The sequence below is a fragment of the Salmo salar genome, chromosome ssa02, assembly GCF_905237065.1.
Source record: "Salmo salar chromosome ssa02, Ssal_v3.1, whole genome shotgun sequence".
Lineage (NCBI taxonomy): Eukaryota > Metazoa > Chordata > Actinopteri > Salmoniformes > Salmonidae > Salmo > Salmo salar.
In genome coordinates, this window is record NC_059443.1 from 53,426,082 (window position 1) to 53,438,320 (window position 12,239).

Consider the following 12,239-nt stretch of genomic DNA (forward strand, 5'->3'; position numbering starts at 1 on the left):
TATGAGTTTTTCCCTGGGCAGTCAGGGAAATGTTCTCATTCCACCATGGGTGTAAGCCATTTGCAAATAAAATACATTCCTCACTATCTCTCCCTCAATGTTTTTTAAAACAGAACTGTTTGGGTCTGAAATATCACCAAGAGAAATATTACCAAGAGTGCACAACTGTCTTGAAACTTTGATGGTTGATTCAATGAGATGATATTTGGAAGGAAGGCCTCGAGACTACATCATCATCATCATCATCGTCAATTAGATCATTTGTAACGTATTTGGGTTTACATTCACTTTACTTAAAATGCCTCCTTCACAGAGACAGGGGTCTTTTTGTTATTGGCCCACTATTTTAATGCTTAAAAAAAAGATACCAGAATAACCTAGAAAATAATTCTGGTAAATTATAACGTTTCACCCTGAGCACAGTTTCCCCCCATCAACAACCTATTAATGGAAAAAAAATATTAAAGAATATCAGTGAGGACAGCTGGAAAGGTTAAGTTGAGAGAGGGGGATGCTGTGTGAATAAGTAAGGCTTGACTCTCAAAACGCCTGACACAAATAACAATTATTTTTGATGGTCCTTCTCTGGGTCCTTCTGGCAGCCTAGGTGGCCTTTGCAGTTCATTGTGATTGGCCGGTTTTCCTTCACTTCCTGTAGTTTTGACACAACAGCAGCGGGCTAGCAGCACTCAGCAGACATTTCACTTGTAAATTCGCCTTAGTATTCAGCTTACGATGTCGGAAAACATGTCTGCAGAGGTGGAGCGATCAGAAAGATCAGATGGCAAGCTTGTGAAGATGGAGATTGACTACAGTTCAACTGTAGATACACGTCTACCGGAGTGTGCTGAAATGGCAAAAGTAAGTTGAGTATGAATGAGGCCAGCGCTGGCTGAGTCATGGTGCATCACGAATGTTAACAGAATAGATAGCTAGCTAACTTGTTAGCAAATAAAGTGCTGTTTGTACTAATAGGCAACATTGCAACTGTGTTGCAACAAAGTATCACAAATATTGAGTCGATTTACTTGTATGGTAAGTTATACATCTCGATTAGTTAGCTAGGTAACGTTAGCTACGGTAATTGTTTTCGTCAGGTAGCTTCTCTAGCTAACGTTACCCACAGACTATACTAGTACAGTATCTTCGCTCTTGGTGTTATGCTTACTAGCTGGTTGGTCGTTTCAGTTGGGTTTTATACTAATTTATCAACCAGCTACTAACGTAGGTACCACAGTTATTGTTTTTCGAAGACCCCTCTACTTTGAGTTAGAAATATACAAACGTTATAACTTGCTAGTGAAGTTTTTCAGTTTTAATCATGTGTCAAAGCTGACAGAAATTTGTTGACATCTTTGGCTTTCCCGAATCAGACTCTGATCAGCAATGACTTTATGGATGATACAGTTTTTATTAGTATTTTTGGTCAGCCATCTCATAATTTGATCATGTGTGGTCATTTTAAATTGATCTTTGTAAGAATTGTCTGTCATTTGTCCTGACTGTAAGATTTATCTGCTCTGCTTTTCTAGGAAGGTAGGCTGCAGGAGGCCGTTGAAAGCCTCTTGTCGCTGGAGAAGCAAACAAGGACTGTGAGTGTGAATTCATGAATTTATTTCTAATTAAACATCATACTCCATTGAGATTTAACAATATAAATGATCATACTCCTCTGACTAATCACATAGCTATCTTTGAGTAACATTGTCCTCTTTTTATCCATCTGCACAGGCTTCTGACATGGTGTCAACCTCCAGAATCCTGGTGGCCGTTGTGCAGATGTGCTATGAAGCGAAGGACATGGACGCCCTAAATGAAAACATCATGCTGCTCTCTAAAAGGAGGAGTCAGCTCAAAGGGGTGAGAGTTGGGGCTCCTTCTTTGAAGGGATACTAAGAGAAGGTAAAACTTTTGAGGCAGGGGCGTATTAATTAGTGCAAGCAGTTGCCAAAACGTTTTGCAACAGAACTGCTTGCAACGCAACAAACATTTCTGTTGTACAAATTTAATGTACGTCCGTCCTCGTTTTTGTTCTGTTTGCCAACATTTGGTTTGTTGTGAGTACACCCCAGGTATGCACCAGTAGGTTACGGTGCTTTGCCATCAAAACAATGTTTTCTTTGTGTCCTTTTATGTGTTCCAAGACAAAGTAAAGTGTTGCCTGATGTTAGCTCTTTCGATATATAACCTTCTCTTTTGCTTTGTTTCTCTCTTCTCAGGCTGTTGCTAAGATGGTGCAAGAATGTTACAAGTATGTAGATACCGTGACCGACCTGACCGTTAAGCTGAGACTCATTGACACACTTCGCACAGTGACCGCTGGCAAGGTACGTGGTGTCATGAACTTTCTCTGATTATCCTTACTTGGATCATCCTAAAATGACATTAAGATGATATCACCAATCATGTATATTCAGATGGCATAAAACAAATATTTTACTTTTGTGGGTCCAAGTCATGTCTCCATGCAATTCAAATGCGCTAACGGCTTTGTTTCCCTCACTCAGATCTATGTGGAGATTGAGCGGGCCAGGCTGACCAAAACATTGGCAAACATCAAGGAGCAGCATGGTGAGGTCAAAGAGGCCGCAGAAATCCTCCAAGAGCTGCAGGTAAGGGGCTTTCGCTGGCATTCCTTGGCAGTTTTCCCAATTTCTTATAGACTGGAGGTAAGAGGTTTCAACCATCCATGTTGCATGAAGCTATTTGACTTACTGGACTGAATCTTCAGACACAAGTGCAGAACTCAAACTGGCGGCCAAATCCCCTTGACATCAAATAAAAGGACATTTAAAAATTTTTTTACTTCATATTCATCATCTCCAGCACCACCCCAACATCAACATATGTGAAAATGGCGAGTTTCTTTGTGGAAGAAAAGTGTGTCCAATGACATCATTGGTGTGCATCGTGTGATTTTTAACCAATTATGAGTAGGCATTGTCATTGGAAACACTTTACTTCCATCTTTTTTTTACTACAAAACATAGAAACTCGCCATTTTCACATATGTTGGGGTGATGCTGGAGATGATGAATATGAAGTTGAAAACTGCGAAATTTCCCTTTTCATAATTTCAGTGAAAGTTGGCTGAGACACCATAAATAATCTAAATAAAATCTTGTATCTGTGAAGTGTTATGCCCTCCATCAGTCCTTATTGAGGGCAGGACCACTACAACAGTTGTTCACAAACCATTCTTCTCCCGGTCCAGGCTGGGATGTTGCACAGCTGGGCCGTGTTCAGCAGGCGCGAAATGGGAGTGGTATTAACTGAACTTGCCGAAATGAGAAACGTTTTGCTACAATGTGCCCTAATGAACATGACCCAGGGCTCTGACAACATGCACTCTTTCACCCTACAGGTGGAGACATACGGCTCCATGGAGAAGAAAGAGAAGGTGGAGTTCATCCTGGAGCAAATGAGGCTGTGCATCGCCGTCAAGGACTACATCCGCACCCAGATCATTAGCAAGAAGATCAATACCAAGTTCTTTACAGAGGATGGCACTGAGGTGAGAGAAAAGAGGAAAGCCAAAGAGTTTATTCAGGCTGGGTGTTATGATATGGCCTCCCTCCCAAATGGCACCCTGTTCTCTATAAAGTGCACTGCTTTTGACCAGGGCCCATAGGGGTCTGGGTATGCTATGTAGGGCATAGGGTGCCATTTGTGTTTTTGTCTATTGGGGTGGAGGAGGAACTACCTAAACATTCAATGTTCCAATCAAAACGTTGACTTTCGTTTCCTATTTCGGAACAGTTTGACAGAAAACAATATTTATTCGGCTGTTTGGAAAAAATGACTTTTTGTTTTGGCTGTCCACGCTGCTCCTGATGAAGAAACATAGCAGTTAAGAACCAAGCTGCAATATTATTAACCATTTACGTCATTATTTTTCCTTAGGAGTCTAAGCTGAAGTATTACAATCTGATGATCCAAGTAGACCAGCACGAGGGATCCTACTTGTCCATCTGCAAACACTACCGTGCCATCTACGATACCCCCTGCATTCTGGAGGATAGCTCCAAATGGCAACAGGTGAGCACTGGTCTCAGAAGACTGTTTTTGTTTTTTAGGCTTCAGCTGTACCTTTTTTGTTTCAGAAAAAAATATTGCTCTTGCAGCAGGACTTAGTTGGAGAGGGTTTTAGCTAGTGTATTGCACACTGATTTGTGTAAATGGAACTAACATTGGGTCTGCCTTCACAGGGGACTAAGATGTTACAGATTGCACCTTTAAAATACATAACAAAACAACGCTAATGTTCTTTCCTGTTCCAGGCCCTGAAAAGTGTTGTTCTGTACGTGATACTGGCTCCCTACGACAACGAGCAGTCAGACCTGGTGCACAGAATCAACGAAGACAAGAAATTGGAAGAAATACCCAAATACAAGTAAGACATTCAATCGCATTATATTCCGGTGCTTTCATTTCTCCCCTCAAATACCAGAATGTAATCTAGCTTCGATGGTTCATTCCTTAAAATCTTCAATGGTATAACACATTATTTCTCATCAGCAATGCCCAAATATTCCTCATCGGAAGAATGTAACCTCGAGATGATTCATTCGTAATAATCTTAGCATTCAATACTGTTTCACAATATTCCTCATCACCCTAGCACATCATCCAATTCTGTAACACAGTAATTAACTATATATTCACCAAGGTACCATATAACTGAGCCAATTCCCAGTGGGGAAACCTAGCTAAGCTACCAACTGCATATGCTGGATCTTTGTGGTACGGTGAAACCTGGGCTAACCTCTGGTGCCTCAACTACATGTCATTGTGGGGTGGTGCTATTGCCGTGCTGTGGTTCGTCTCATCATGGTTTCCCTCTTACCTCTCCCTCCAGGGACCTCCTGAAGCAGTTCACCACCATGGAGCTGATGCGTTGGGCCTCCCTGGTGGAGGATTATGGGAAGGAGCTGAGGGAGGGCTCCCCCGACAGCCCGGCCACCGACGTTTTCAACTGCTCAGAGGAGGGCGAAAAGCGGTGGAAGGACCTCAAGAATAGAGTGGTGGAGCACGTAAGTAGTTTATGGAACTGCTTTCATGGAATATCACAATTACTTTAGTGGGATAGTTTGTTTTAGCAAAGAGTCTGTGGTGGGATCACAATGCTGTCTCGTTGGAACATGGTTGCTGAAAAATGACCTGGAAACGTCCCTTTCCCATCTAGAATACTTTCACATAATTTATATTTTTGATTCCAGCTATGTTATGTTGCACCGTTGCTTATCTTTGTGTTTTTCTTAATCTCTCCTTTAGAATATAAGAATTATGGCCAAATATTACACAAGGATCACAATGAAGAGGATGGCTGGCCTCCTGGACCTCTCCATAGACGTAAGCACCAGCAATCTACTCTTTACATCTGTTACATTTTTGTCAGGGGATGGAATTCTTACTGGTCCTCAACCCTAATGAATGCAGCCTTAAAGGATAGTTTCCCCTCCAGAATAAGGTTGAAACTTAGGTGCAGCTCCGTATGATGTGGCACTGTTCACGCCAGGGGAACTGAACAGGAGTTAACGACTTCGGTGAAACTTCACATGATTGTTGCATTTCTGTTTTCGTGTGTTGCACTTGCATTTAATAGCATCTATGAATCACATGATTATGCGTAGTATTGACGTCAAGTTTTGTTAGTCGTATGTACGGGATACACCGTCCAACGAAATGTTTAGGCAATAACCAAGGACACGGATGGTTCCTGATGTTGTGAGATTACCTCTGGTGTTTACAGAACAACAGGTGCTGTGAGATTAGGAAGTCAGAACCGGCTGAGACAAAGCAATTGTAACAGTAGAGCAAAGGAATGTATGAAAGCGTATATTCTTATTTTAAATATATGTAGTTCTGTCCCTGTGCTGTACATGTCTACTAATGTTATGTATTATGTTATGTTTTCTCTGTTGTCTGGACCCCAGGAAGAGTAGCTGCTGCTTTAGCAGTAGCTTATGGGGATCCTAATAAAATACTAGAGATTTATATACCTTTAAAGGTCAAATCAAAGGTAGACTTAGAGATATGATGTAATGTACAAAGTCAACAGCATAGTGGGCCAATTTCCGCAATAATGAAGCATTTTAAGTGCACGGCTAAACTTCTCCACTGTTTCGGTCCCATTGCTACCATGCTGTAACGGTGTAAAGAGAATCCATACACAGTTACTGTGTGAGACCGAGGTCTTGCATCTCGCTCATTGCAACTTAATTTTCGCTGAGTGGTCTACAGTTGTGCTCAATCCATATTCTCCACTTGATATTGGAGTGTGAAAAACATATTTTTTGGGGAGTTATCTATAGAAGTACTATAGTATCCTAAATGAAATGTGTGATTTTGTTATTGATGGTCTTTGAAGACACCGATTCTAACATCTCTAATATCTCTTGCAGGAGTCTGAGGAGTTCCTCTCCAACCTGGTGGTGAACAAGACCATCTACGCCAAGGTGGACAGGCTAGCCGGGATCATCAACTTCCAGAGGCCGAAGGACCCCAACGACCTGCTCAACGACTGGTCCCACAAACTGAACTCCCTCATGTCCCTGGTCAACAAAACCACACATCTCATCGCCAAGGAGGAGATGATACACAACCTGCAGTGATGAGGACCGAGTGCATTGTTTTATTTTTTCTTCTTCTTTACTTCATTGAGTTTTTCTGAATTTACATTGATGAATGAACTGTTATTCCAATGTCAACTGCCCACATTTTTTGGAATAACAAATACCACATCGCACCTAGTTCCCTTTTTGTTTGTTACGGTCAGCAAAGTTGAAGCATTTACAATAAACAAGTCTTATGGCCATATGTTACTATCTCTCGTCCCACTGATGTAATACGAATTACACTGTTTAGAGTGGTCTCCCAATTTATCTACCACAATTTGGGCATGTACTTTGTTCTAGAACCTAGACCACAGAGGGGCATACACTGTAAATGTTTTCTCTCCTGTTCCAACTCTCTTTTTCATGTAACTGTTATTAGGGATTTAGTGTTAGAGCATTTGGGTGCGACTTGCTGTATTAAAACATTTGCTGTGAGTTCTTGACGTCTTTTTTTAATGTCTACTTCGCAATGTAAACAAACTATTCTCACCTGGCTTAATGGATATTATTTTGTTGAGTATTGTAACAGAAAATGTGATTATTACAGAGTTGTATTTAACTGTTGTCAGATTAAGTTAAGAGTACTTGTTTTAAAAGCTGTGAAAGGCAAACCTGACAGATGCAGCTTTTTGTTGTTGGTTTGAAAGGTTCTGGATCCTCTGTAGTTATATGGTGCTGAATGTAAATGTTACAGCATGCACAGCTGACACTAAATCAAAAGTTATTTGGTGAGCTTATGCATTATATTGACAATTTCTACCTTACTGTGTAGTTATATCCATATGAAAATAGAAATAGAGCAGTTATAAAAGCAAAGACAATGGGATATTATGTAGAAATAAAATTCAAATGTAGTTATGTATGATTAAACATGACATTATTGTTTTAATTATCCAAATAATCTATACATCAAAATATCTCTGAAAATTGTTCAGATAGTAGCCTATATGAGGTGGACAAAATACAACACAGAATGTTTTATTGATGCAATACTGTTATATAATTTACAGTGCTCAGCTAGGTGGAAACTGGTTTATGCAATTATCTAGGGAAATATATGAAAACTGGTATAATGACTTGCTATAAAGACTGGTATATGACTTGGTTAGAAGTTCACAATGGTCAAACCCCAACCTACACCAAAAAGACCCAAATCCCCTCAACCTTCAGATGAGCTATATCCCACTATCCTTTGCGATGGGCTGACAAGTGGATCCAAGATGGCGTAGAAAGTAAAGCTAGGTAAGTGTAGACTTCCTATTTTCAGTCCTTTCAGTTGTCTTTTTCAGTGGCAAGGACACCGACTTGACTCCCGTCTGTAACACATTCTGAGAGTAATGAAGGTATACAATTGATGCCGAGACCACAATATAATGTCATGTCACTCCTATACGTCTAAAAACCGAGCCAAAATTACAGGCCCGGGCAATATCGCTAACGATAGCTCGGAAACGGTAGTTGTGTATCCATTCTGCATACGTTTTGGGAAGCATGCTAGCCAGATGGCTAACGTTAGCAAGCTAGTTTGGTGCCAAAACCAAAGCGAAGGGCCCTCTTTTGGCTGACGTGCAAACTGCTGTCGACAGCACCATTTTCTCACTATGTGCTCATGATGTATTCAACGACAATTATTATGGAACTGTTTTATGTTTTTTCTCGTAATATTGTTATAAATTATGTGCCAATGCAATGGTATTGGCTACTATCGCTCAGTCAGTCTTATCACAAAATTATTGCTAGCCCTCCTAGCTAGCAAAATTATTTGCTAATCTAATTTCTTTGTTTTTAAAGTTAGAAGCAATACATTTTCATGGTTCAAATTCCTCCTATATTTAATCATGTTGCACACCAATATGTCACAATAGATAGCTGAATGCCTTGATACAAGCTAATGTGAGCTAACTAGCTAGATCACGCCACACGACTATTGCACTGTGGTCCCACCAAACATGCGAGCGAACTCGAAGCCAGCCACAGTTAGCGGTGCTTCTACCGTGTTGTTTTAGCTAATACCGACGATGGACAAGTTACTAGTTAACGTTAGTGGTTTGCCAACAGACATCGTACATCTATTATTAACTGTCCCGGAATCTCGAAATAGACTGTTTTTATATTTGTGTTAGTCTATAGGAGTGCCTTTTTTTTGGAGCGATCATGCCGAATAGGGCATTGTGTTTTGATCAAACTTGCCATTAGGTAAGCACTAGCTAAACCATAGCGATGTAGTAACTAGCTAGCTAACAGCCTAAAAATGTCGCCCCTTCATTCATCTTTGTTTATTTGAAATGATGCGTTTCATTTGACAGTAAAATATAATGAATGACTCTTCTGGCCGTTACTTGCAAGCCACATGGTTGTCATTTTGCTCTTACAAACTGCCATAGCATGCTCATGTTATGTCCTTGGTTGTCTCAATTTCTTGTCTATTGACCAGTCCATAATAGTAAAAAAGTTCAAGCTAATAGACTTAAGATGCCAAACAAAAACTGTTGGCCCATATTTGGGTCAACAAATATGTATTTGCATTCCAACAGTAGTTGTAGCATTTCCCAAAATGCTTTGAATACTCTGGTAACCTGCCTCTGAACCTTGTCCTTATCTGAGGTATTCCTTAAAAGATCATGTTACACACATTCTGAGGAATGGTGTTGGTTTAGGCTAGGACTATGGCATGACTAAAATATAGCCTAAGTAACCTAGTTTAAACACTCATCTTGGTCATCGTGAGGGAATTGAAACATGTGTGATTCACTTTGTGGAAACTCTACATTAGACACTGAGTGGGGGTGTCCACCCACTTTGGGCAAAGTGGGTGAAAATGTGCTTCCTTATTTTATACCAAGACACATCTGATTCTTCAAGTTCAGAATTGTTCAGTTGGTCTGTCTCTAACATATCATTAACATTATATCCAAGAATTTGGAAAATGCTACATGTCATGTCTCAAATTCGATATCTATCTTGCCTCTCGTTTCATTTCCTCCGGATTTGAGAAGAAAGATGACGAGTTAAACAGTGAGCCTGTCTGTCAGTTTGCCTTAATTCTCGCACAGCATCCAGCCTAGCTGACACAATGCAATTTTGTTTTCACCACTTTTCTTCTGGCCTCCATTGATTTAGTCACCCTAGGATACAAGGGTTAACTCCAATAACATTTGAACGAATTATGATAGAGACAGGAGGTTTGTACTATAAACCCAATTAACATATTATTTTACCGATGGGTCAAAATATTCGTTTTTAATTGGACACCCTACACTGAGAGCTGGCTCAGTCAGTGATGGTCATAAACAAAGACATGCCCCACTTCTGCTAAAGTAGGGGTGGTGTGCAATAGGCTACTGTCCTTAGATATAACTGCTGTGGCGTAGTGTGTTTCTTCACTATGAAAGAACCATATCAAACCCTGATAAGGAGAAATGGAGCGTTTGTTATAAGTTGCTCCTTGGGACCGGAGGCCTTTTCTGTTTTTAGTCAAAGCAGAGGCTATCTCAAACAGGGACGACCACTCACCACAGACACTGCATGTCAGGTTTTAAATTTAGGCCTCCGTGTACCTCTCAATGTCTGGCTGTAACTACAGTCACTGGTTACAATCCAGGCTGTGTCACATCCGGCCGTGATTGGGAGTCCCGTAGGGCGGTGTACAATTGGCCCAGCGTCGTCCGGGTTTGACCGGGGTAGGCCGTCATTGTAAATAAGAATGTGTTCTTAACTTACTTGCCTAATTAAATAAAGGTCAAATTTAGAAAAGTGCATAAAAACAGATTGTTGCCCATCAGCTAGTCGCCCCCTTCTCCCCTCCAGCTATTTGTCATTGCACTCTGTTGCGGGAGGGTAGCGTGTGTTTCTATTCGAGACACTGTATCCCTTGAATCCCTGGACGCCATGGCCAGGCTCAGCTCTGTGCTGTGATTAACGCTAGAGGACACCACACTCTCTGCAGAGGACAGACGCCACCACAAGTGTTAACAGCCGCAAGTGTCCAGTAGTGAACTCGACTGCCCTATTGCCTGTAGTTGTGCATATAGGCCTATTAGGTTCAGAAATACTCAAGTGTAACCGGTGAACAGGCGATACACACAGGCTATTTCTAATTGATTTAGGGTACATTTTTGCACGGCAAGTGTAGTCCACTCAATGCCCCTGTTGCCTGTGTGCATATAGCCTAGGCTTATTAGGTGCAGAAATACTCGTGTCACCTGTAGACAGCATACATTAGTACCCAATGCCGCAGCTGCACGCATTTGTTCTATTGATTAAGTGCCGTTGATGGGTCCTTTCTTTGCTAACCGTTCAATTGTGGTTCAACGCCGCCAATGGATAACTCCAGTTGACTCGAGTGGCATTGGCCATGGGGCCTTTTTGGCGCCTATATGTTACTATGCCTAAAACAAGCTTGTCATTTGACTTGAGCTTTTATTATTGAGTCAAATGTATTGAAATGCCTTGGTAAACAACTAAGCCTGTAAATAGACCTACTACCACAGTGGAAATACTGCTTGGCCTCTCAGCACATTTGTTATGACATCAAAAAAGGATGTGGTTCTTGTTTCAGGGAACCCCACATAGCACTTTTTCTCTGACCATATTCCAGGCTGTATCACAACCGGCGGTGATTGGGAGTCAAATAGGGCGGCGCACAATTGGCCCAGCATCGTCCGGGTTAGGGTTTGGCCAGGGGAGGCCGTCATTGTAAATAAGAATTTGTTCTTAACTTACTTGCCTAGTTAAATAAAGGTAAAATAAAAATAAATCAGTTGCTTTTTAGGCTAGTACACTGGTTTTCAAACCTCTTCTCGTGGACCCCCAGACAAGTCACAATTTTGTTGTAGGCTTGAACCAGCTCCCCTGATTCACCTATTCAAAGGCTTGATGATTAGTTGACAAGTTGAATCTGGTGTGCTAGCTGTGGAACAGTTAAAACATTTGACTACTATATTTGAAAACCCTAAACTTTTAATCACTTAGAAAATTGTTGCCCCTATGAAATGAATACATAGCCTAGAATTCTGTGGCATTGTAAGTATTGCACACCACCTATGCAATGCCGGGTGTACCCTAAACCCGACACTTTCAAAATCCTAACATCGCTGAGCCTCACGTTAAACAACCATCTTTCCTGTAGATGTTTTTGTCTTGCCAACATAATGGTGCGCACACTAAACAATGTGGCACAGCACAGACGAGCCACACTGTACAAGATTCTTCAGTTGGTCGTGAGGATTCTCGATACCACGCCGTTTTGCGGGAAACGATGTGATGTGATTTAGATTTGTAAACTTAGCTAGAACAAGCTGTGGCTCAAAGCAGCCTCAGACGTTTTCAGTCAGACATTCGCCCTTGCCATACAGAGTTGAAATCTATCTAGCCAACATTTTTGAATTGAATATCATTGAATATCATTGATTGTGAACTTCAGAACTGTAATGATTTGAAGCTTTGGTTAAAGACAAGTACAAATGCATACTAGTAGTCATCTCTCCTGCTTTGAGAGTCTACACATTCTGGTTGATGCAAAACAACGTCATCATCTCACTGGCTACTTCTCAGGCGAGTTCTCATTGGCTATTACTATTCGCCGTTCTTTACATTTGGCGTTGCACATCTCACATTCCAAGA

General features: G+C 41.1%; 2 protein-coding genes across 5 annotated transcripts in view; both read left to right on the forward strand.

Moving 5' to 3' along the window:
- The first annotated feature begins 584 nt into the window (after nucleotides 1–584).
- LOC106585705 (26S proteasome non-ATPase regulatory subunit 12) lies at nucleotides 585–7,052 on the forward strand. The gene is made up of 11 exons (XM_014172226.2): nucleotides 585–861; nucleotides 1,533–1,592; nucleotides 1,732–1,860; nucleotides 2,220–2,327; nucleotides 2,508–2,612; nucleotides 3,365–3,514; nucleotides 3,904–4,038; nucleotides 4,281–4,393; nucleotides 4,859–5,033; nucleotides 5,275–5,352; nucleotides 6,405–7,052. The coding sequence occupies exons 1-11, from the start codon at nucleotides 736–738 to the stop codon at nucleotides 6,612–6,614; spliced, it is 1,389 nt and encodes a 462-aa protein (XP_014027701.1). The 5' UTR covers nucleotides 585–735; the 3' UTR covers nucleotides 6,615–7,052.
- Nucleotides 7,053–7,638: 586 nt separating this feature from the next.
- LOC106585679 (probable helicase with zinc finger domain) overlaps nucleotides 7,639–12,239 on the forward strand; it is a 73,189-nt gene continuing 68,588 nt past the window's right edge. For 3 of the 4 annotated variants that reach the window (XM_014172162.2, XM_045705950.1, XM_045705958.1), the window contains exon 1: nucleotides 7,876–7,960. The gene's annotated coding sequence lies outside the window, so the exon portion shown is untranslated. The other variant, XM_014172153.2, reaches the window with a different exon arrangement.

Excerpts from the sequence above, each read along its gene's own strand:
- LOC106585705 (XM_014172226.2), top strand. The coding sequence starts at position 736 with ATGTCGGAAAACATGTCTGCAGAGGTGGAGCGATCAGAAAGATCAGAT. Across the intron at positions 862-1,532 it reads AGTGTGCTGAAATGGCAAAA|GAAGGTAGGCTGCAGGAGGC; the intron begins GTAAGTTGAGTA and ends CTGCTTTTCTAG. Across the intron at positions 5,353-6,404 it reads TCCTGGACCTCTCCATAGAC|GAGTCTGAGGAGTTCCTCTC; the intron begins GTAAGCACCAGC and ends TATCTCTTGCAG.